Source organism: Pelodiscus sinensis, chromosome 2 (genome assembly GCF_052426305.1).
Source record: "Pelodiscus sinensis isolate ZL-2025 chromosome 2, ASM5242630v1, whole genome shotgun sequence".
Classification (NCBI taxonomy): Eukaryota; Metazoa; Chordata; order Testudines; family Trionychidae; genus Pelodiscus; species Pelodiscus sinensis.
Window position 1 is genome coordinate 251,976,387 of NC_143053.1, and position 24,842 is coordinate 252,001,228.

A 24,842-nucleotide genomic window follows, 5' to 3' on the forward strand; every position below is an offset into this window, starting at 1 on the left:
CCCAAGCCACACAACTGTGGGGTCACCTGGGCTCAGGGGTGGAGGGCATGAGGTGTGGGGACAGCGGCCGGCCTGCCTGACTGACCCATCCTTTCTTCTCTTTCCTGCAGGGGGACCAAGCACAAGCCGGGGACCCTCCAGTCCGGCAGCAGCGGCACCCCCAGCTGGCCAACCACGCAAACGCAGGCTCCGCCAGCAGGACCAGCTCCTTCGCCGGCACGTCCAGGCGGTGGAGGCAATACAGGGCTCCATTCGGGAGCACGTCCAGGGGAACCTACAATGGCGGCAGGAGGCCTGGGGCGCCTTCCAGGCCCAGTGCACGAAGATGGCTGACTCCATGGCCATCCTCACATCACACATCACGCACGCAATCCACTACGGCATGGCCGTACCCCATGCCCCCGCCATCCCTCCCGACTATAGCAGTGGAATCTCCTGGCAGGTGATGTTGGGACTTATAACCAGACATCAGCAAATACAGCAACTATAACTGTCCCATCCTAACCCAAGAAAAGAGAAGATAGTGCAGTCCCACACACACAAGGTTATACATTACATAGAACGGCGATTGATGTCCGTGACCTACAACCTCTCAGCTAATTTTAAGCTTTAAGGGAGGACTAACGGAGCGATCCTTTGATATTCGTTGTTTGTCCGGATCCTGGAGCTGCGCGGGTCCTCGCCCTCGTCTGATCTACTGCTCAGGATAAGCACCGGATCTTGTCCGAATGTTAATGTCCAAAGAGCTAGACGTCTGGTTATAAGTCCCAAGTCTCGAGTTATAGTAGAAGGCTTCCCCTACTCTTTAAAATAATATCCCTAAGAAATGGGCAGTCTCAATTCAATCGTAGGCTGGAACCTTGGCCTCCTCAGGAAACACCGACGACACACATATACGGACATAGAAGAGCCAAAGAACATGAATGTTCTTCAAAGGGAGCTTATAAAGAACTTAAGGCGGGAAAATAACCTAGCGAGTGGTGTGCAAAGATAGTGGGCCGGGTGCATAAGGAAAAGGGCCGTGTGCATAAGGAGGGGTGCGCACACAGGGCATAGTGAGGAGTGCAAAGGCTTCTTCCTTCAGGTTTTTGGCGGGAAAGATAATGAGACTCCTCAGACTCCATTTTGAATCTGCAGACCCAGGGTAACAAGCTAATCAATGATTTTATTATTCAAAGCGATATTGAATGGAAAAAGTGTGTTGGACAGAGCAGTGATGGGGCTCAAGTAATGGCAGGGTCTTGCACTGGGTTTGTCTCGCAGATTCGAGATGTAGCGCCTGACTGTGTATGGGTGCACTGCAGTATTCACAGAGAGGCATTAGCTGTGAAAACTATGCCATCACTTTTGAGTTCCACTCTTCAAGAATGTGTGAAAAGTTTATAAATTATATAAAAGCTCGTCCTTTGAATTCCAGAATCTTTACTGCTTTGTGCAACAAATTAGGCAGTGAACATGAGCATCTCTTACTACACTGTGAGATTCGATGGCTGTCGAAAGGAAACATTTTGAAACAAATCTTTGAAATGAAGGATGAAGTTTTATTGTTCTTTGAGCGACACCCTCCATTGGCAAAAGATGTTATATTTACATTTAAAGACAGGTTTTATGAGTTTGATTGGTTAACAATGGTGGCTTACTTATGTGACATATTTTGTCTTTTAAATTATTTAAGTTTGAATTTACAAGACACTAAAATTAATATTTTCAAAGTTCACGAAAAAGTTGAGGCAACAATTAAAAAACTTTGTTGATGGTCACAGCGAGTTAACAAGAGAAACTTTAAGTATTTTTGTACTTTAACTGAATTACAAGAAAAATATGCTGAAACTAGTATCTCAGATGCAATTTCTGCAGCAATCCAAGAACACCTTTTGGGGCTAACATCAAGTTTAAATGAATATTTTCCTCCAATTGATGCCAGTAAAATGTGGATTAAGAACCCGTTTACTATTTACACCGAAAATGAAGAACTGAGTGCATCAGAAGTGGATTCATTAATTGAACTTTCCTGTGACTCTGCCTTAAAAGAGAACGTTGATAAACTCTCCTTGATTGATTTTTGGTTGAGCTGCAGAAATGAATATTCACATTTATCTGAGAAAGCAGTCAAATTCTTAATGCCTTTCGTCACGACATATAAGTGTGAATCTAGTTTCTCGTCTTTGGTTTTCTTCAAAAAAAAATATAGAAATAGATTGAATGTTGAACCAGATTTGAGGATAAAACTTTCTTCTTTTGCTCCTGACAAAGTTGCTATGTGATGCAAAACAACATCACTCTTCCCATTAGTTCTCTTTTTAGTTATTTAAAAGTTATAAAGTGCACACAAATGACTTATATTCAACTCATTCAATTATAAATAAACAAACTTTACAACTGTTAAAATTCTACTGGTTAAATTTTAATTAAGATTTGTGTTATGTACTGTTATTATTGTGAATAAATAATACAAAGTGAAAATGTATTCATTTTTCATTCTTTTTCTTAATATGCATTTATATTTTTGAGCTGCAAAAAACAGTACTAAAAAAATGGATTTCAACTAAAGTAAAAAGTTTGGGAAACCCTGGTCTAGCCAGCTTTCTATCCATCTTACAGTCCACTTATCCAATCCATATTCCCTTAACTTTCTGGCAAGAATATTGTGGGTGACCGTATCAAAAGTTTTGCTAAAGCTGGCACTGATGGCTTCAGGAGGACCAGAAACGTATTTACATATTCATCATTTGCTTAATGAATATGCAGATATGCAAATGAATGTTACCGGTCCTCCAAAAGCTCGTGAATGGATTTACTGGTCCTCATCTCAAAAAGTTTGGGAACCCCTGTTTTATAGGGGAAAAGGCAGTACGCCGCATTTATTGAGAATACAACAGTTGCATATGCTTTTCAATCACTCACACACACAAACACCATGCATACACAGTCCCACCAGATGATGTCATAGTTACCAGTCCAGAGTTTGTATCAATCTAGTGGTCAGCTAGATCAAACGCAGCTACATCAAGGGCCTTTGTCAGTCGATCGATCCGATGCTCCTCTGGAGTTGCGGGGCAAGACGAACTCACAGTTCCATAGCAAAGCACCCTACTTTTATAATCCTTTTCTCTGTTGAAGTCTATGGATTCCGCTGTGTCAGCCTGTGACTGCAGTGTTATCTTTTTGATGTCAGTGTTCCCAAAAACATTTTCCAAAGCTTATCCTGTAATCAATCATCTTTCAGGGACGCTAGCTCCGCTTTAAGGCTATCAATCTGTCAATACTCCAAACATCTTGTGAATAGGGGTACACATTGATGATTATAGATGGTTCTTCCTTGACTCCGGGTTGTCTAGTTTTCACCCATGCTCACCCCTCCTTTTTTGGCCATCTGTTTCTGAGCAATAACTTGCACCTTTATCTCGACACATACATGCTACATTCACACATAAGTAATTGTAACCCCCTTTTTCCTCCCCGGGTTACTCGGGAGCAGGTCACACACACAGGTTTTAACATAAAAGGAGCTCCTGAGCACTCCAGTGGTGGTGTTGTTTAGTTGGGAAAAACCCTATCCACCCCCTTGCTGCAATCCCTTGCTCATAAAGAACATACAATGGCGGTGCTTCCATGTGGCTGGCCTTGTACACACTTACTGGTATGCCTTGAGAGCCTCCAGGAATAAACTCATTCCAGCAATAATCTGGATCTAATTCCAGAACAACAGCTACAAATCATATACATCTAATAGATTACATTAAAATAAACAATCTTTACTTAACTTAAATAAACAGGGTTTAGCAGATTAACAATGAATAACATTAACAAAGTGCACAACAATAATTGAACGTATATATCTAGCATTTGCACTGCCAATATTGATCCCACCCCAGAGTGGTGTGCACACCTCTGGATTCAGAGTCCCAGACTCTTGCTTGCGTGGGCGCGCGTGAAGAACTGCAGCTGTAATGGAGATTCTCGGTAGGCAGTGTGTATGAGGGTCCAAGCTAGGCAGCAGCTCTGTCCCAGGCAGCACTTTCCCAAAAAGGCCCAATTACTTACAGTCTCATGCTGTGCCTATCAGAAGCAGCCTGCTAGATCCCAGTTCCAAAGGCATCTAGTCCCAGTCTGTAGCAGCACTCTAACAGCTCTGGACTCGATCAAACTTCTCCACAGCAGCCTGGCTCCCCTTCTGTTCCAAAATCCAAGGGCAGAGTCCCAGACTGCTAGGCCTCTCTTCTCGTGCACGTGGAGAGACCCCCGATCTCCCACACAAGAGTCACTTCCTTCCTGTTTTTCCCAAGGGCTCGTGGGAATTGTAGTCTGTGAGGCTGAATTGCAGCACACGGGGTCTTCTCATTAAATAAGCAGAGGCACCTTTAGTAAGGGGACTACAGAATCTTTTACAAGGACTCTCGAGGAAGGGCATAACATCAATATCTGCACTGGGCAAAGCAAAGAGGCATTGTAAAGCAAACAAGTAAGGCCTTAGCCTTCAACATTCCTCTAGTCCAGTGTTGCCCAATTTTATTTGGCCACGGAACCCTTTTAAACTCGAAAGAATTTTACAGAACCCCCAATAACAGTCTAATATATGAAGCTGAAAAAGTAGACCACAAATAAGTAAGAATAATAATAAACAAATGCTAAACAAGGTCATGAGATCAACATTTATAGTTTAATTGCATGTATTTAAAAACAAAAATCACATAATATTAATGATTATTTTATTTAATCATAAAATGTTACTGTAATGGAATTTTCTCATGGAAAGCTTATTTTCACTTCACAGAACCCCAGGGTTCTGCGGAACACCACTTGGGAAACACTGCTCTGGTCTCATTAACACAGACATAAGACCAAAACTCTCTCTCTTTACTCACTACACTTTAGAACAAGGAAATATAGGAGATATATACTTAACTAAAAGATTTAACTTACTACAATATTAAATATGATTATATACTACCTTACGTTACTACATTACTAAACCTAAACTCCAAACATAAAAAAAATAAATAAAACTTTCAATCCAAAAGTGGGTTCCATTTTGTGTGACCATGAAAACAGGGAGAAGAGTGTTCCCACCAAAGCCAGTGTTTGCACTCATTCCTCAGCTTTGCACCCTGCTCAAATATTGTGCACTTGCCCCCCAGAAACTGCACATAGCCCTTTTTAGGTGCACATCACCCTGTTGAATCTATTCACACGTCACCAAATTATGCACTCAACACCCATGAACCTTTTACCGTCCAAATGTTAATAAAACCTCTCTGTTCCATTCTGTTCTGATTCTTTGTTCATTTTGTCTCGTTCGCTGGAGTGTTTGGTTCATTTGTCCATTTGGTTCGTCTACCCTGTCTTGTCTGCGTCTATGTACGTATGAGTGAGTGAGATTGGTTAAGTTTTATCATCATCGTGAGTGTAGTAGTTTGGGCTCAGCTGTATAGCTATCCTGTGGGCCACCTGCGTGTGGAAAAGTCCCACATTTGGGAATTGAAGCCGGGGACAATGGCAGTTGAATATTTGTGTCACCGCCATTTGGACTAAGTGAATGTACTGAAGAGTCATTCGCCCCTGGATCCAGTGGAGAACTATATTCCGAGAGGTCAAGGATTCCTGGACGGTCCTGTGTCGGAAAGGCCTGAATACCGGTTTCCAGGGATCTCCTCAGTGATCCTCCGCTAAGGCTTAACATTAGCTGCGGCGTTGCAGGTTGTGAGCAACAACTGTACATCAACCATTTGTAATGTATACTTCCTTCTGTTTGAGGGATTTCCTGTCTCCTTTCTTCTAAGGCTAGGGTGGGTTTGTATTTCTGTTAATCATTTCCCGTTGTCAAAGCAAACGCCTCAGGGTGTGTCTAGACTACATGCCTCCTTCGACGGAGGCATGTAGATTAGCCAGATCGGAAGAGGGAAATGAAGCCGTGATTAAAATAATCGCGGCTTCATTTAAATTTAAATAGCTGCCCCGATCTGCCGATCAGCTGTTTGTCGGCAGATCGGGGGAGTCTGGACGCGATGCCCCGACAAAGAAGCCTTTCTTCATCGACACAGGTAAGCCTCGTGAAACCAGGCTTACCTGTGTCGATGAAGAAAGGCTTCTTTGTCGGGGCATCGCGTCCAGACTCCCCCGATCTGCCGACAAACAGCTGATCGGCAGATCGGGGCAGCTATTTAAATTTAAATGAAGCCGCGATTATTTTAATCGCGGCTTCATTTCCCTCTTCCGATCTGGCTAATCTACATGCCTCCGTCGAAGGAGGCATGTAGTCTAGACACACCCTCACTCAGTTTAGGCGGCTAAACAGACAGTTTTATTGGCCAATAAAAGCAAAGTGAGCCAAACGTGGTCCCAGCAAAGTCGGGCCCAGTAAGGCTGGCTAATACAATCAATCCTAGTATTTTATACCCTTAACCAAACAAGTCTGACGTCAGGGCAAGAAATCAAAGAGAACTTCAAAGAGGAATTATTATCAGCATAGAAAGAAACAGGTTAAAAGGGAGTTCGAGCTTCAGCTCAAAATAGTTCATTAACACATTCCAACAGCGCATCCCTCTGGTCTCTCTTCACCTCGGTGAAGGCCAGTTCACTCCCTCGTGCAGACACAAGAAACTGAAATGGCTTTTGTTATACAGAATGGCTTCTAGCTAAATATGAAGTGGTTTCTACACCGTGTATACTGTTTTTGAACAATTCTGACAATATATGGTTTGGCCCTGCCTTATTTGGCGTCTGCCTGTTTATTAAAGAAATCACCGGTGATTGATACAGATTTATCAGGCGTTCCTCACTTCTGAATCCAGGGACATTTAACAACTTTTAGTCAGAGTGGCCTATTTTAGTCTTAATTAGGTTAAAATTAAACGTTGCAGCATTCCCTGTGCAACACTACCTGGCAAGGTCAGGTGCACTCAGCAGGTACTTTGTTACGAACCACGAGTGGGAACTAAACCCCCGGGTGCTGCATGAAGTCTTTTGCCTCTGGGGCGTACCCTCCATAGATCTATTCGCCACACACCAGAATGAGAAGTGCCAATATTACTGTTTGAGAGCGACGTTGGTTGAGGCTGCCTGGGGACACATTCCTCCTGGACTGAAGCATTCATCTGTTGTATGCCTTTCCCCGACTCCCATGATACCAAGAGTCTTGGAAAAGATCTCCAGGCACAAGGCAACAGTAATCCTCATAGCCCCATTTTGGCCGAGTCAGACTTGATTGCTTTACCTTCTTCGCATGTCACCGCATACACCCTATCACTTTCCCAGACGCCACAACCTGCTGACCTAGGAGTAAGGAACAGTACTGCATCCTCAACCCGACCACCTTTATCTAACAGCATGGTTCTTAGCTGGTTCCGGGACTCGGAGATGATGTGCTCCCAACAGGTGAAACAGATCCTGCTCCAGAGTAGAAAGCCCACCAATGGGTCTACTTACATCCACAAATGGGCGAGGTTCTGCTCTTGGTGCGTGCATAATAGTTTGGATCCGACCTCGGCCCCCATCCACCGCATTCTCGACTACATCCTGCATTTAAGGAATTCCAGTCTGGTGTTATCTTCGCTCACGGTTTACCTTGCTGCGATCACTGCCTTTCGATAGCTAAGACAGGTATTCCGTATTCACTCATCCAATGTCCAGGAGGTTTATGAAAGGAGTAGCAAATCTTTACCCGCCACACAGAGATCCACCTCACCCATGGAACTTAGAACTTGTCCTGGATGTCCTGATGCAACCTCCCTTCGAGCACTTGATGACCTGTCCTCTGTCGCTACTGACCACCGAGGTTGCCTTTTTCTTAGCAATAACATCTGCACAATGGGTGGGAAATCTCACCTCACTCTCTGCCACTCCTCCATATATAATATTTACGAGCCAATGAGTTATACTCCAACCCCAACCATCCTTTGTACTGAAAATTAAGTTGGACTTTCACATCAACGAGCCTATCCTATCATCCTTCCAACTTCTACCCCCAACCACACTCCTCCCAGTGGGACACCACATTTCACACATTAGGGGTATGTCTAGACTACAGGCTTCCATCCACAGAATTTTTGTCGACAGATTCTGTCGACAAAACTTCTGTCGACAAAGAGCATCCAGACTACATCGCTTTGTCGACAAAGCGATCAGCTTTGTCGATAAAGAGAGTCCAGACTGTGGGACGCTCTATCGACAGAAGGCGGCACCTGGAAGTGCTTCTGGAAGGTCACAAGAGCAGCCTTAAAGCCCAGGCACTGCTGCATGGTCTCTGCAGAGATGCGTGCTTAAAGGGATCCTCCTGGACAGCCATTGCTTTGCTCCTGCTTCTGGCTTGCCTATCTCAGAGGGAAAGCAAAGCTGCTGCAGTTTTTTTGGCTCTTGTTGCCCTGCTTTCTCGGACACCACAGCAGTTTATTTTCTGGTTTGTCTGTTTGTTTGGTTTGGTTTTTTGTTTGTATTTTTGTTTTTTTGTTCTTTTGTTTGAGTGTTATTTTGGCTTATTTGGCCATGGAGCCTGAGCTGCCCCTGGTCAGGCGATGGCCCCACACCGTCATGCTGGAAGTTCTGCTGCATGCTCAGGAGAACATGATGACCTTGCCGGCAGAGCTGGATTCTGAGCCCAGCTTTGAGCCCCTCGCTCAGGCTGCAGCTCTGCTGCCCTTAGCCCTGAACTTATTTATGGAAAGGCAAGTTTGGAGGCTGGACACCAGTTCGGACTGGTGGGACCGGCTAGTTATGCAGCAGTGGGACGACGACCAGTGGCTCCGAAACTTCCGGATGCAGAAGGCCACCTTCCAGGAGCTCTGTGTATGGCTCGCCTCTGCCCTGCAACACCAGACTCCCACTTGCGGACTGCCATCCCCCTGGAGAAGTGCATCGCTATTGCGCTGTGGAAGCTGGCCACCCCCGACAGCTACCGCGCCATGGGGCATCAGTTTGTCGTGGGGAAGTCTACCGTCGGGGCTGTCTTGATGGAGGTAAGTCACTCTCAGGGGACAGTCCAGGAGGGCAGTCAGGACCAGGCACAGGGAATTGGTGATGGGGTGGCAGAGATAGAAGCCCTCTCAGCCTCAACCTGCCATGGTGCGGGGGTTGGGGGAGGGGTTGTCTGGGGGGGGGGGGACTCTTGGGTGCGGGGGGGGAGCACCTCTCATCAGCTGAGCCAACCCCTCTAATGTCCTGTTCTGTGTGTTTCTATTTGTCCCTTTCTGCAGGTGGTCACGGCCATCAACTCAGAGCTGCTTCACAGGTCTGTCTGCCTGGGAAACCTGGATGCCATCGTGGCTGGATTTGCGACACTGGGATTCCCCAATTGTGGTGGAGCACTCGACGGGACGCACATCCCCATCCATGCACCGCCCCATCAAGCAGCCCAGTATATTAATAGAAAGGGCTACTTTTTGATGGTGCTGCAGGCCTTGGTTGACCACCGGGGACAATTCACAGACATTTGTGTCGGGTGCTCAGGCCAGGCACATGATACCTGCATATTCCGAAACTCCTACCTGTACTGCAGGTTTCACGCTGGGGCATTTTTCCCAGACAGAAACTTGGCAGTGGGGGATGTGCAGATGCCTATATGCATCGTGGCCGACACGGCCTACCCCCTTATGCCCTGGCTCATGAAACCCTACACCAGTCACCTGGATGCAAGCAGGGAACTCTTTAACTCCTGCCTGAATCGGGCTCGCTTCCAGGTGGAGTGCACCTTTGGGCATCTGAAGGGCAGGTTTAGATGCCTTCTCACTCAGCTGGATGTGGGGAATCACAACATCCCTGATGTGGTTGCAGCATGCTGCGTGCTGCACAACCTTGTGGAGAGGAAAGGGGAGGCCTTTCTCCCTGCATAGAGGACACAGGCTGAGATGGAGGGGAGGCAGTTTGAGCAGCCTCGGACAGCTGCCATCCGGTAAGCCCACCAGTCAGGACTGCAAATCCGAGAAGCCTTAAGGGAGAAATTCTCCCAAGGAGGCCGCTGAGTTTCCCCAGGGCCTTCAAAATGTGGGATTTCCCCATGCCCCCGGTGCCTTCCTCCCCAAAATCCCTCCTGGCCCCACAGTCACACTTTGTACTCATTCCTCACATACTGAGAACGGAGACAGGTGATGGTGAAAACTTTTGTCCAGTTTATTTCACTGTTGTTTTTGGCACAAAATAAAATAAAATAACTCTCTTGTTCAGAGAAAATAAAAAACTTTTTTTCTTAGAAAATAAACTGTGTGCAAACAAAATAAAGTGTGTCCCTCAGTTACTGTCACTGGTGGGAAAGGGGAATGTCAACCAGGAAAGGGGGAGGAAAGCTCAGGGCTGAGGGGGCTGTCTGGAGGAAGAGCCCCTGGCTCTCTGGCTCCGGAGGCCTTACTGCATCCGGCTGTGCGTGCGGGCTGCCACAGCAGGGGGCTGGGCAGGAGGTGGGGCTGGACCTGGTTGTGGGATGGCAGAGGCTGAGGGGGGGCAGGCTGAGGAGGGGGCACAGGACCGGGGAAGGCCATGGCCTCCTGGATTGCAGCGCAGCTGTCCCTGCACTGCTGGGCGAATTCATCCAGCAAGTGCCGGCGCCACTCGGCCTCTGCCTCCAGCCTCCTCTCCATTGAGTCCTGCATCCTTTGCAGAATTCCAACATGCTGGCGCACCAGGTCTAAGTAGGTGTGCCAGTGCCAACAGGTTCCCTGCGGCCATCTGGGTGGTGGGGCAGGTATGGCGCCCCCCTCCTGGTCAGCTGGTCCGGCTGTGGAGGAGAAGAGGGAAAAGCTGTCAGTCATGCATGCTCACCCTTTCCCTGAGAGGGCATGCCTCCTCTTGTCAGCAGGCAGTGCTTGTCCTAGGTTCAGAGGCTGCTCATGTGTGTCTCAGTAAGGCATGGTGTGGCCCGGCCCACAGCCACAACCACCCTGGAGCCCAGAAGGTGTGCAGGCCACCATCCTGCCCCCCAAACACAGCCCATGGCCGAGCAGCACAGACAAGTGTCAGGCCCCGGTTGGGGTTCCCGCAGAGTACTGAGAGCCCTGCAGCTGTGAGGCAATCCCGGCATCCCCGACCCATGCCTGCACCTGGCATCACTGCCTGCAGGAGCAGGTGGTGCCTAGCAGCCCTGAGGGTGCAGGGGTAGGATGGCCCTCCCTGGGTGTGTCCCCTTTCCCCCCCAGCTTTGATCAACCTGACATGTCACAGCACTGCACCCTCCCTTTTGCTCCCGCCTGCCCTGCGTTGAGGCGGACCCTCACAGCAATCACATCCTGATGTTCCTTCCCCGGTGTCCGAAGTTGCCTGGGAGGCCTCCTGGTTTTGGGCATCTGGGTCTGGGTCGCTGTGCTTCTACTGGTGATGGTGTCTTCCTCCTCCTCCTGTTGGGAGCTGCTGGTGTTGTGCTGGGGTGTCACCCTAGAGTTGTGGCCCCTGCTGACTAGGAGTCTCCAGCCCAGACTCACTAGCCGTTCAGGAGGCAGGGGTTCCCCTTTCAGTCTTTCCTCATGGGTCATGCTTTCTAGACCTTTAATCATTTTTGTTCCTCTTCTGTGCTGTGGACCATCTCTAATTTGTCCACATCTTTCCTGACATGTGGTGTCCAGAACTGGACACAAGACACCCTCCTGAACCCTCTCCAAAAATGCAATCAGCGGGATTACTCATCACTGACAATTTTTAAATCAAGATTGAATTTTTTTCTAAAATATATACTCTTGGTGAAGTCCCATGTTCTGTTTTATACAAAAGGTCAGACAACATGATCACAATCCTCCCTTCTGGCCTTGGTATTAAACTTTTCCTTTAGGATGCCTCCAAGAACTTTAAACGTTTCTTCTATTCATAAGTAAAAACCTTACCTCCACGCTCTAATGCCAATGTTGACTTTTAAATGTGGACCTGGAAAAGGTAAGTGAATAGGCAAATTCTCATTGAATACATTAGTAAATTATTTAGAAAATGTTGGGTAAACAGAGATTTGAGTATTATGATATACAGTGAAAAACAGCTTACTTGGAACCTGATGTTTACAATATATTGAACTTTAATAGAAATAGAAATATTATGCACACTGGTGCATGCTGAGCGTTAACATAAGAGTTCTTTTCAGCTGCACGAAAAAATCTGCTTTTGCAGAGGGGAGGAGTTCTCTGGCCTGCTCTGATGACACATCGTCTCCATGGCAACACATCCATGACAACGCAACAGACCAGGGTACTGCAGGCTGCAATTTGAGCTGACTGCCTCAGGAATGCAGTGGTTAAAGGCTGGATGGCGGCTACGGAAGAGCTAGGAAGTCAGCAAATTTTAATAGCTAATGTTGATCAAGTAAGGAATACCCCTGTATGTCTTGGAATAAAATGGATAACTCTTTTGTAGAAGAGGTGGCTGCATCTTTGGTTAGAGAATTTCTCAGCAGAAAGGTAATTTATCTCATTTTGCTCCAGTCAATGCATGTGAATAACCCTAGCAAAGCATTATATGAATAGCTGAAAGAGTTTAAGGGATGTTTGGGGAGAAGAGAGACTTTTCCTAGTTTTCGGGTACTTATATCTAAACTGTAACACGCTATTAGAATACAAACAGTAGACTACATTTCCCATAAGGCATGTCTGTAACAGTAACACTTCCGAATATGTAAGTTGGTTTTTATCTAACTTAAGAAACATGAGTGTGCATAAAAAAATCTGTTTTGTTATAGAATATTTCTGTGGGTTACTGGAAAGTGTCCATTTTGATATTGTCAAAATATTAAGTGTATGGTGTACACTTTCCAAACCTACTAGGTATCAAGCAATAAGAATGGATGTGAAGAACAGGAGAAAACAGAGAAAGAGCACAATCATGCCTAGCAGACTAATCTCATAGCTTTTAAAAAAATCCTATTCTAAATATATGTAGTTTTCAAACATTCATTCAGATCTCCCTGGACAGTTTCAGAAAGGAAAATCTGAAATGTTGATACAGGTTTATTGAAAAAAATTTTTTTTTCTGGAAGCTCCATTTTAAAAATCTACTTCATGTAAGGCATAAAGCTGCCATCTAAATAATGTTCTTGGTGTTAAGACCAAACCTAGGAATAGTAATAAAAAAGGCCCATTTCAGAATCACAGTTAAGGCCTAGTTGGTAGGGATTATAGAAAGCCCCACCTTCATATCTTTCTAGAGTATTCATGTCATAATATTGTCCATGTACACTCATGCATATTAGAGCTATAATTCTACTGTATGGATTGAGATATTTAGGATTTAGGAACCCAAACAGTATTCCCGTCCATGGGAATTAGTTTAAAACAAGTTCTCTATTTGCCTTATGCTATGCAGAAGATATCTGCTAGGATGACAATATACTAAGATGTTTAGATAAAAATATTACATTGCTTTTTAGATTTGATGTGTACAGAACACATAGTAAACCACTATTAAAATGATCAGTTTAAACTGAGCAGGGGAAGAGTGGCAGCATAGACAAACACAGGACTTGCTTCAAGGTCCTTAACATCCAAAACCCAACACCTGTGCCAAATTTATTTCCCTGAATTTATTCTGCCATTTAGGGATGCATTGCAGTTGAGAATCTGCTTTTATTTCATTTCTGCCATAGTGCTTTTTTTGTGTTCATGTGATTTTCCATAAGCTACTTCATAGCTCAGAAGCATGTCAGCAGCACAGAATCATTCATTAGCAGTTTTACCACATGTCTTAGTCCCTTGAAGCAGTCTGAGTGTAACAATCAAGTAGGAATCACATGTTTGGTGAGGACAACGTACTTTGTTTTGCTGGATTTTACCTTCAACCTATTGTTTATACTAAAATTGGGATTCTCCAAACCTAACATTTTAGTGTAACTTTGTGCAGAGTCTTCATAAATTTGGGTGCAGATCTAATATTTGAATCTTTCCCGGGGACTGCTGTTAATCTTTGAGTAACCTTTCAACTTAACCTGATTTATAAGCTCACTAAGTAACTAGTTTAGAAAGTGACTTCATATGAGTAAAAGTGGTGCTTTGATTCTCTTAACAGGAAAAAACCCGTAAAAGTACTTTAGAAGTGTACAGTTTGACATTCTGAATTGTTTTTTAGCCTGCTTTAAAGTAGTTTTGAAAACCCATGTTTTGAAATACACGGTTAAGGTTCCTTCAGATCAAGTGAAACATTTTGTGTTTAACAAAAGATAATACCATACAAAGCAGATTCAAGTTAACATGATTTACTGTAATGACCAAATCCTTTCAAAATACACAACAGCTTGTGCAACACAGGAGGAAAAAGAGGACTTCTAGTCATTACGTGCATACCTGATTGACCTTTGAACATACAATACAGCTTGTTTGCTACAGCTGAGACCTGATCAGTGGAAATGTTTAGACTATAAAAACATGAGCTTCAGTTTCAGACACAGAGTATGAACTCCTAACATCCTCTTGATTTTCAACTAGTACCTAATTACAGTATTCATATTCATACTCACAACAGGCATTCATATTCACAACAGACCCAGCTTCCACTGGGGCTATCAGTTGTTCCATCAGATAGCAATGAAATTCTGAATTCAGTATCTATGGAAAAAGTCAAGCCACTGGTCTACATATTTCATATTTTAAGCTTTATTCGTTTTTTAAATAGTGTGAGCATATAGATTTTTTCCCTGAGGTAAAGTTAACATAGTAGCACCGTAGTCATGCTTTAAGCATCACTTTGGATAATGTAACCATTGTATTTGCAGGCTTCCCTTAGCTAATTATAAAAGAAGTTTAGATAATACAACAGTAATTAAATTATCAAAGACAATAATAGGAAGCTTGAGCACTCTAGCAATATGTGCTCTAGTATTTATAACAAGCTTCCAATTAGGTATGACCATTAAATAAAAATGTAAACTTAAAAGTGTTATTAGGATTCCTGCACTATGTCTAAAATTGAAATTTCTTTCCTCGAGGGTTTAAAAAAGACAAGTGCCATCATGGACAGAGAATTTCCACGTTCTGAATTTAGCATCAACAATAGAAATGAACTGAGAAATGTTTTGCATCTACAATCTTTGTACAAACAAAACAAGGTAAGGAAATTTTCAGTTTTGTACTCTGACCAGAAGTCAGCATCACACGAAGAATTGTATGTTATTACATGTTAAAAGCAATCTTTAAAAAACAAACAAACAAACCTCCCCAAAAAACAGATCAGACAAGAATCATCATTAAGTTGTTACTTTAAAATACAAAGAGCGAATAGTTGGTTTTACTACATGTATCATTTCCTATTAATGGCTATAAAGAATAGATCTGATCTACATTTTTTACTTTAAGGAGGGTCTGAAGTAACAAGATGTTGTGCAAGTTGCTTGCATAAGGTTAAGGGCTGGATGGAACCATGTCTTATTACAACTTCTGTGTATATAAATGTTATTTGAAGAATGGAGTGCAGTTAATTTTCATCAAAGCTAATTCACTTTCTACCTTCTGCAAAAGTCACATATTATGACATCTGGTGATTAATTTTCAGGCACTTTATTATTTATTATATCCATTTTCCAAAAGGAGTTATTTGTAGACCAGAAACTAAGCACAGATAGAATGGAAAGCGAGCATAATCTTGAGTCAGAAGTGGACAATAATGCAACATTATCTGGTGTTAGAGTCACTGTTATCAGATTATGCTTTCAAAACAAGCCTTTTTTTTGTAAGAGTAGGTGCATTAGCATGGCTGCCCTAACTATATTTCAGTTCAAGTAATTTTATGTGCCCAAGATTATCCTAAATGTTATATATCTATCATGTTCAGCTACTTCACTTCTCCCAAAATATTTTGCTTTTGTGTATTTTGCTTCCAGACTTACTAAACTACAGGTATTGCTGGAAGCAGTAAATGGTACACAAGCACATTGGTTTATATTGGTAATAATACATATACTATGTAAAATGAGCAGCAATTATCTTCGTATTAGCATAGTTGCTTGAGGTCTGGTTTTGCTTTTAATGCACATCTTTGTATGGTGACACAATATAGTTTTTCACTGGTTTCAAAGAATAAAAGTTTCTTTCAGTACTGTTTCCTTGTTACATTTACACAGAAGTGGCTGACATCCAGTATTTTTTTTAAATCACCACTTGAGAAATGTAGTTTAATATGCATGATTGCATTTACTTATATCTAACTGTATAGCTAATACTAGCTGCAAAATTCAGACTTTTTTTGAGAAAAACAACAGAATCAAAAGTTGAGTTTTTATTGCACATATTTTATAGTTACAAAATACATCATGGTCATTTTCAAGTATATATGGATATTATAGTAAGAAATATTTCGAAATATGAAGCCAAGAAAAAAGGACTGAAAAAAGAATATTTTGTTTCACTGTCCACCTATTCTGTTTAAAGCTTCTGAGTCTTTAAGAATCTTTAAGGTGATGTCTGGCTACTCAATATTCCCGAGTCATACTTTTTATGAAATAACATGATTTTATATCTACAAAACCCTTCAGTGCATCCTAAAAGACCATGAGCAGATTTAAATCAGTACACTGTAGAACTACAATTTTTTTTGTTCTGTTTTAATTGAAGTAGGTTGAAGACTTTCAGTAGTTGTAAACTAAGGCACTTCCTCCTCTCTTTTCCAGGCAAAGGAGAATCCACTGAAAACAATTCTTGAAGTTATCACCAACTACTTTCTTGAACATTTTGGGACTACCAGATGCATCACAAGTTCTGCATATTCAACTCCACAAGCTAAGAGCTCACAGTCTAGGTGTGTAGAAACATCACTAAATAATGACTACTCAGATGAAGACATGCATGGCAGAACAGCAGCATCTCATACAAGTAAAATTGAGGCTTACAGGTACAGTCTCATTTAACTTTACCTAAATATATATGCACTCTAATCCTTACATTCAAAATTACTTGTATGAAGAGGTTTTAGTTCTTACATTATTTTATCTTTTCATAGTTTAGCTTGCCATGCTATTGAAAGGCTACTATATGATCAATATTCTTTACTGTGACCATCCTTTTAATTGTGTGCTCCTCAAGAAACCTCCACTCTCATACTTTATGTTTGACAATCTCATTTCTAGCCTACATCTTCATTCTTCTGTACAAACTAGCCTGAGCTATAGTGTTCTCTGTAAATTGAGAGCTTGGATGGTTATCCAAGAGAGATTCAAATCCCCGCCACCCACCCACCCAGCTGATTAGCAGTGTCCCCACAGCACCCACAGCCAGCAGCATGAGTTTCTATTAGTGATATACATCCACACATGCCTTGTGCACATAACATTTATTCCTCATATTAATGGAAAAAAACAGAGGGAATATTGCTGAGCTATTAGACCAGATGCGTAAGAAAGTTCAAAGAAGTTCAGATATGAATGCATGCCTTTAAGAAGAGATAATTATCTAGAGAACAAATTTTCATATGTATGTAATAGAAAAATAATACATGGAATCAAAAACAAAAGAGTATTTTTCACCCCCTAACAACAGAGCAGTCTGAAGTATTTGGAACCCCTTTCTACTCATGTTTTGCAGAGTGGAAATTTATACAAATCTTCTGTGACCTATTTTTCTGTAAAGGTTGAAACTCTCTAGTCTGGCACACACTGGTCTGGAATGATTGTAGTTATAGAATAACAGAATACTAGGACTGGAAGGGACCGCGAGAGGTCCAACCTAAACCTGGCTTGCTGCAGTTTAAGCCCATTGCTTTTTGTTCTATCCTCAGAGGCCAAGATGAACAAGTTTTCTCCCTCTTGCTTATGACACCCTTTTAGATACCTGAAAACTGCTATCGTGTCTCCCCTTAATCTTCTCTTTTCTAAACTAAACAAACCCAATTCTTTCAGCCTTCTTTCATAGGTCATGTTCTCTAGACCTTTAATCATTCTTTGTTGCTCTTCCCTGGACCCCCTCCAATTTCTCCACATCTTTCCTGAAATGCAGTACTCCAATTTAGGGCTAACCAGCGCAGAGTAGAGTGGAAGAATGACTTTTCATGTCTTGCTCACAACACACCTGTTAATGCATCCCAGAATCATGTTTGCTTTTTTTGCAACAGCATCACACTGTTGACTCATATTTAGCTTGTGGTCCACCAGAACCCCTGGATCCCTTTCGGCTGTACTCCTTCCTAGACAGTCGCTTCCCAGTCTGTATGTGTGAAACTGATTGTTCTTTCCTAAGTGGAGCACTTTTCATTTGTCTTTATTAAACTTCATCCTGTTTGCCTCAAACCATTTCTCCAATTTGTCCAGGTCATTTTGAATTATGACTGTATCCTCCAAAGCAGTCACAACCCCTCCCAGCTTGGCATCATCTGCAAACTTAATAAGTGTACTTTCTATGCCAATATCTAAATCGTTGATGAAGATATTGAACAGAGCCGGTCCCAAAATAGACCCCTGCAGAACCCTACTTGTTATAACTTTCCAGCAGGATTGAGAACCATTAATTACTCTCTGAGTTATGCACCCACCTTATAGTAGCCCCATCTAAGTTGTATTTGCCTAGAGTATTGATAAGAATATCATGCGAGACCATATCAAATACCTTACTAAAGGCTAGGTATACCACATCCACCGCTTCTCTCTTATCCACAAGACTAGTTATCCTATCAAAGGAAAGCTATGAGATTGGTTTGACATGATTTGTTCTTTACAAATCCATGCTGGCTGTTCCCTATCACCTTACCACCTTCCAAGTGTTTGTAGATGATTTCCTTAATTACTTGCTCCATTATCTTCCCTGGCACAGAAGTTAAACTAACTGGTCTATAGTTTCCTGGGTTGTTCTTATTTCCCTTTTTATAGATGGGCACTATATTTGCCCTTTTCCAGTCTTCTGGAATCTCTCCTGTCTCCCATGATTTTCCAAAGATAATAGCTGGAGGCTCTATCAGCTCCTTGAGTATTCTAGGATGCTTTTCATCAGGCCCTGGTGACTTGCAGGCATCTAACTTTTCTAAGAGATTTTTAACTTGTTCTTTATCTCATCTTCTAAACCTACCCCCTTTCCACTAGCATTCACTTTTAGGCATTCCTTCATCAGACTTCTCGGTGAAGACCGAAACAAAGAAGTCATTAAGCATCTCTGCCATTTCCAAGTTTCCTGTTACTATTTCTCCCTCCACACTGAACAGTGGGCCTACCCTGTCCTTGGTTTTCCTCTTGCTTCTAATATATTTATAAAAAGTTGTCTTTTCTCTTTATTCCTGTAGCTAGTTTGAGCTCATTTTTGTTGCCTTTGCCTTTCTAATCTTGCTCCTGCATTGCTGTGTTGTTTGCCTATAGTCATCCTGTGTAATTTGTCTTAAATTCCATTTTTTACATGACTCCTTTTTTTATTTTTAGATCATGCAAGATCTCGTGGTTAAGCCAAGGTGGTCTTTTGCCATATTTTCTATCTTGCCTACACAGTGGAATAGCTTGGTTTTGGGCCCTTAATGTTCCTTTTGAAAAACAGCCAACTCTCCTCAGTTATTTTCCCCCCTCAGTCTTGATTCCCATGGGACTACTCAGGATGGATGTGGCCAAGTTTCCCATAGCTCCATACAGTGGGTTTTCAAGCACCAATCCTGGGTCTCACTGTTCTGCAGTTATTTAGCTCCGATTTACCCCTAAATGTCTTCTAAGAGCCCAGTAAAGCAGTGGAAATGTTGGCAATGCTGCTAAGCACTCCCAGACCGTGGGAGGTCGGTAAATTCTCTAGCGTGGCACCAATCAGGTCGTGAAGGTGCCAGACTAGACAAGCGCAACCTGTGTGAATGCCCCTTTGTTGGAAAGCTACCTTAGCATCTACTAGACCCTGAGCCTCCACTGAACACTTTTAGCATAAGCTCTTCTATGGGCTGGCTCAATGGAGGGTGCCTGAGACTCTGCCCATTGCAATCCTGCTCGCCCCCTGGCTCCAGTGGCTTTCTAGGCTCCTGCAGCTGCCAGCCATTTAATGGTGGCTCTTTTTGCTAGGTTCATAAGCAGGCAGGCTGAACAAGTGTGTGTGGGGGGGGGTTAAGTGTGTAACCCCCCCCTCCAAGCCCTGGGGGCTCCCTGTGCCGCGGCCCCTCCTACACCCACTCCTGCTTTCAGCCCCGCGAGGGACACCCTTGGCCCGCAGGCAGCACAGAACGCCACGCGCCAGAGCGCCCAGCCCCAGCACGCGCCACGCGAGCGACCGAACGCGCTCCGCCCGCTTCCGTCGCGCAGCGTTCGCCCGCTCTTTCGCGCCCCGCCCCGCGCAGGAGGAAGGAATGATTGACGGGTCAGAGCGCTCTCCGCTCCCGACTCAGGGCGGTCCGGAGCGGCCGGAAGTGGCTCTCGAAGAGTTACTCTCTGTCCTGCGCCGCGCCCGGACTCTATGATCCCCACCCTCCAAAGGCTGACTGCTCTCCGGACATGCGCAGTGTGTGTTCCCCTAGCGGAGGGGGGGAGGAGCGGCCGGCTGTTTTTAAAGGGACACACACGTGTTCTTCCCTCCCCCAGTGGTGGGGGCTGAGGGTGCAGCGTGGGGAGGGGTGACCCCAGTGACATGCCTGGTCTCACCCCCCTGTGGCTAACATAGCAGCCTGAAGTATTTGGAACCCCTTTCTATTTATTGCAGTATGGAAATTGATACAAATCCTCTGTGACCTATTTTTGTGTAAAGGTTGAAGCTCTCTAGTCTGGCACACAGTGGTCCGGCATGATTTCAAAGTATTTCAAAGGGACGTTGTTAAGGGCCCAAAAGCAAACAATTCCGCTGTGTAGGAAAGATAGAAAATATGGCAAAAGACCAGCTTGGCTTAACAAGGAGATCTTGCACAATCTCAAAATAAAAAAGGAGTCTCATAAAAAATGGAAACTAGGACAAATAACAAAGGATGAATATAGGCAAGCAACACGGGAATGCAGGGGCAAGATTAGAAAGGCAAAGGCACAAAATGAGATCAAATTAGCTACAGGCATAAAGGGAAACAAGAAGACCTTTTATAAATACATTAAAAGCAAGAGGAAGACCAAGGACAGGGTAGGCCCACTGCTTAGTGAGGAGGGAGAAGCAGTAACAGGAAACTTGGAAATGGCGGAGATGCTCAATGACTTCTTTGTTTCGGTCTTCACCGAGAAGTCTGGAGGTGTGCCTAACGTAGTGAATACAAGCAGAGAGAGGGTAAGTTTAGAAGATAGGATACACAAAGAACAAGTTAAAAATCACTTAGGAAAGTTAGATGTCAGCAAGTCACCAGGTCCTGATGAAATGCATCCCAGGATACTCAAGGAGCTGATAGAGGAGGTATCTGAGCCTTTAGCTATGATCTTTGAAAAATCATGGCAGACAGGGGAGATTCCAGAAGACTGGAAAAGGGCAAATATTGTGCCCATCTATAAAAAGGGGAATAAGAACAACCCAGGAAACTATAGACCGGTCAGTTTAACGTCTGTCCCAGGGAAGATAATGGAGCAGGTAATTAAGGAAATCATATGCAAACACTTGGAAGGTAATAAAGTGATAGGGAATAGCCAGCATGGGTTTGTGAAGAACAAGTCATGCCAAACTAATCTGATAGCTTTCTTTGATAAGATAACGAGCCTTGTGGATAAGGGAGAAGCGGTGGATGTCATATACCTAGACTTTAGTAAGGCATTTGATACGGTCTCGCATGATATTCTTATTGATAAACTAGGCAAATATAACTTAGATAGGGCCACGATAAGGTGGGTGCATAATTGGCTGGATAACCGTAGTCAGAGAGTGGTTGTTAACGGTTCTAAATCCTGCTGGAAAGGGATAACAAGTGGAGTTCCTCAAGGGTCTGTTTTGGGACCCATACTGTTCAATATCTTCATCAATGATGTAGATATTGGGATAGAGAGTACGCTTATTAAGTTTGCAGATGATACCAAACTGGGTGGGGTTGCGACTTCTTTGGAGGATAGGGACATAATTCAGAATGACCTTAGCAAGTTAGAGAAATGGTCGGAGGTAAACAGGATGAGGTTTAATAAAGAGAAATGCAAAGTGCTCCACTTAGGAAGGAACAATCCGTTCCATACATACAAGATGGGAAGCGACTGTCTAGGAAGGAGCATGGCGGAAAGGGATCTAGGGGTCATAGTGGACCACAAGTTGAATATGTCAACAGTGTGATGCTGTTGCAAAAAAAGCAAATATGATTCTAGGTTGTATCAACAGGTGTGTTGTAAGCAAAACTCGTGAAGTCATTCTGCCGCTCTACTCTGCACTAGTTAGGCCTCAGCTGGAGTACTGTGTCCAGTTCTGGGCGCCACATTTCAAGAAAGATGTGGAGAAATTGGAAAGGGTACAGAGAAGAGCGACAAGAATGATTAAAGGTTTAGAGAACATGACCTATGAAGCCAGGCTTCATGAACTGGGCTTGTTTAGTTTGGAAAAAAGAAGATTAAGGGGGGACATGATAGCGGCTTTCAAATATCTAAAAGGGTGTCACAAGGAGGAAGGAGAAAATTTGTTCCTCTTGGTTTCTGAGGACAGGACAAGGAGTAATGGGCTTAAAGTGCAGCAGGGGAGGTTTAGATTGGACATTAGGAAAAAATTCCTAACTGTCAGGGTGGTCAAATATTGGAATAAATTGCCAAGGGAGGTGGTGGAATCTCCCTCTCTGGAGATATTTAAGAACAGGTTAGATAGACATCTGTCAGGGATGGTGTAGACGGAGCTTGATCCTGCCTTGAGGGCGGGGGGCTGGACTCGATGACCTCTCGAGGTCCCTTCCAGTCCTATTATTCTATTATTCTATGATTCTATGATTCTATGATTGCAGTTATCTGGACAGCCACTCAGCAGGGATGTGGCCAAGTTTCCCATAACCGCATAAAGTGTGTTTACAAGCACCAGTCCCGGCTCTCAGTGTTCCCAAGGCAGCATGAGCAAGGGCTGAGTATGGGGGGTGGGGGGCGGGGGGGTGCGCGGGGCAGGAGCTAGGGTTGCCAGATGGTTTCAACAAAAAATACCGGACACACTTGACATGACATCACAATCTACATTACATCTTATTTAGAAAATACCAGACATTTATATTTTCTAATTTATATTTTCTCAGTTTGTTTCCCGAACAGAAAGCTCAAGTACTGGACTGTTCAGTTCAAAACTGGACACCTGGCAACCCTAGCAGGAGCCCAACACAAACCAGGGGCATGAGCATGGGCATGGGAACCCAAACAGGAGAGAATGGCTGAGCACACTGCCTGCTCTGACTGTGTCAGATGCTTTTTGTAAAGCCCCAACTCTAGGAGTCGTGAGGTTGCCCGAGATGCTCAGAGACTCTCTAGCAGCTGTGGGTGTGAATGACACGGCCCCCGTGTGCTCGTAAGCCTCAGAAACCAGACAGCAAAGACAAAAGTACACAAGCAATGTACTAGTTAAAAATAACAATGAAAATTTGGGGGCATGATTTAGGGCTCATGGTTCTTGCTCGCTCCAGGTTGCTGATGCTGAACGTGGATGCATCTGGGGCTCAAAGCCAATTGGGTGGATGTGCAATGGAAACATAACTTGTGGGTATATTTTCAGCTGGTATAAATCAGTCTAGCTGTACTGACTACAGTGGAGCTGTGCCAATTTACACCAGCTGAGAACCTGCCCATTCAGACTTGACAACAGACTTTGCTGGGCCCTGGCCAAGGGAATGGGTGTTTGGCTCCAGGGCCCCTAAAAGGTTGCAGCATGTTGGGCAGAAGTGGTGAGGCCGGGGGATAGCTCATGTCTCCAGCAGCAATTTAAAAGGCCTGGAGTTCTGTCCACAGCTATTGCTGCAGTAGCGCCAGTGGTAGCCCAGAGCCTCAGGCCCTTTAAAATTACCGGGCCCCAGGGGAGCTGACCCCCCTTTCTCATTGGATACCTTGTGTCTATTTGATTGTTCATCTAATTTCTACTTGACTTCAATGTGACTACTCATACATAAAGATAAGCACCTGCATAAGCCATTGCAGGATGGGAGCCATACAGTGTTCTTAAACATCCTATCGTTAAATATGGAATCAGAACTTTTGGCAATGTGACACTGGCAAAACATGAAAATCTAAACCTCACAGAAACACAATGTGAAATGCAAATCATAAGAATAAAATATTGTAAAGATATTCTTAACTTTAATCCAAAATTCGTTAGTCATTCCATATGAGCGACTCTTGTCAAGCTGCAAAGAAATGGAAATATAATCAGATACTTGTTTGCTGAGACTCCTGTCTACTTTCATGCTGACCAATTTTCACTTTTTCTTGGTATTCCTCCTCTGGTTGGATCTGTCTTGTTTTATACTCAAATTGTAAACTCTTTGTGGCAGGGACTGCCTTTTTCTTCACTGTTAATACAACACATTACACAATGAGGTGTTAGTTCCTGGATGTGACAATAATCCAAATAAGAATAATAAATTCTCAATGATGACAACTAATGGTTTAAAAGCTATTTAGAATTGTATACCTTCTTTCCCCATTAGGATATGATATGTAGTGCATTAAGTAATCCTAACATTAAAATGATCGATTTAATTTATAATTCATTCCAGAAAAATAGACATCATATTAATATATCTTTCCTACCTAATTCACAAGTAGTTCAACCATGTTAGTATTCAATTTTTATTGATAATATTTGTGTATAATTTCATTTTTAAAAATATGCTTCTTCCCCTATAGATATGACATTGATGAGCCACTAGATAAAGTTATTTCATCAAAAAGACACCAACATAAAAGTGAGAAATCCAAGACTGTGGTAGTACCCAATAGTGGCCCATCCACTGAAGGAGATAAAAAGTTAAAAAACAGAGATGATTTGAAAACAACAGAAATGCCTGAGGAGATGAAAACCACAGTGAGAGAGAAGCAAAGGTCCAAGTCTGGTCTCATTGTCAGAGGAATGATGGCTGGACCCACTGCAAGTTCACAAGAGGTGCTT

At 43.5% G+C, this 24,842-nt stretch overlaps 1 protein-coding gene across 3 annotated transcripts in view; it reads left to right on the forward strand.

Annotated features, from left to right (window-relative positions):
* Window positions 1–12,138: 12,138 nt before the first annotated feature.
* MINDY4 (MINDY lysine 48 deubiquitinase 4) overlaps window positions 12,139–24,842 on the forward strand; it is a 118,470-nt gene continuing 105,766 nt past the window's right edge. The window contains exons 1-4 of one of the 3 annotated variants that reach the window (XM_025183364.3): window positions 12,139–12,362; window positions 14,879–14,998; window positions 16,556–16,776; window positions 24,581–24,836. In XM_025183364.3, coding sequence (XP_025039149.3) covers window positions 12,285–12,362; window positions 14,879–14,998; window positions 16,556–16,776; window positions 24,581–24,836 — 675 coding nt within the window. In that variant the 5' untranslated portion in view covers window positions 12,139–12,284. The remainder of the gene's footprint in view (window positions 12,363–14,878; window positions 14,999–16,555; window positions 16,777–24,580; window positions 24,837–24,842) is intronic. The other 2 variants (XM_006120582.5, XM_006120581.5) reach the window with 2 other exon arrangements.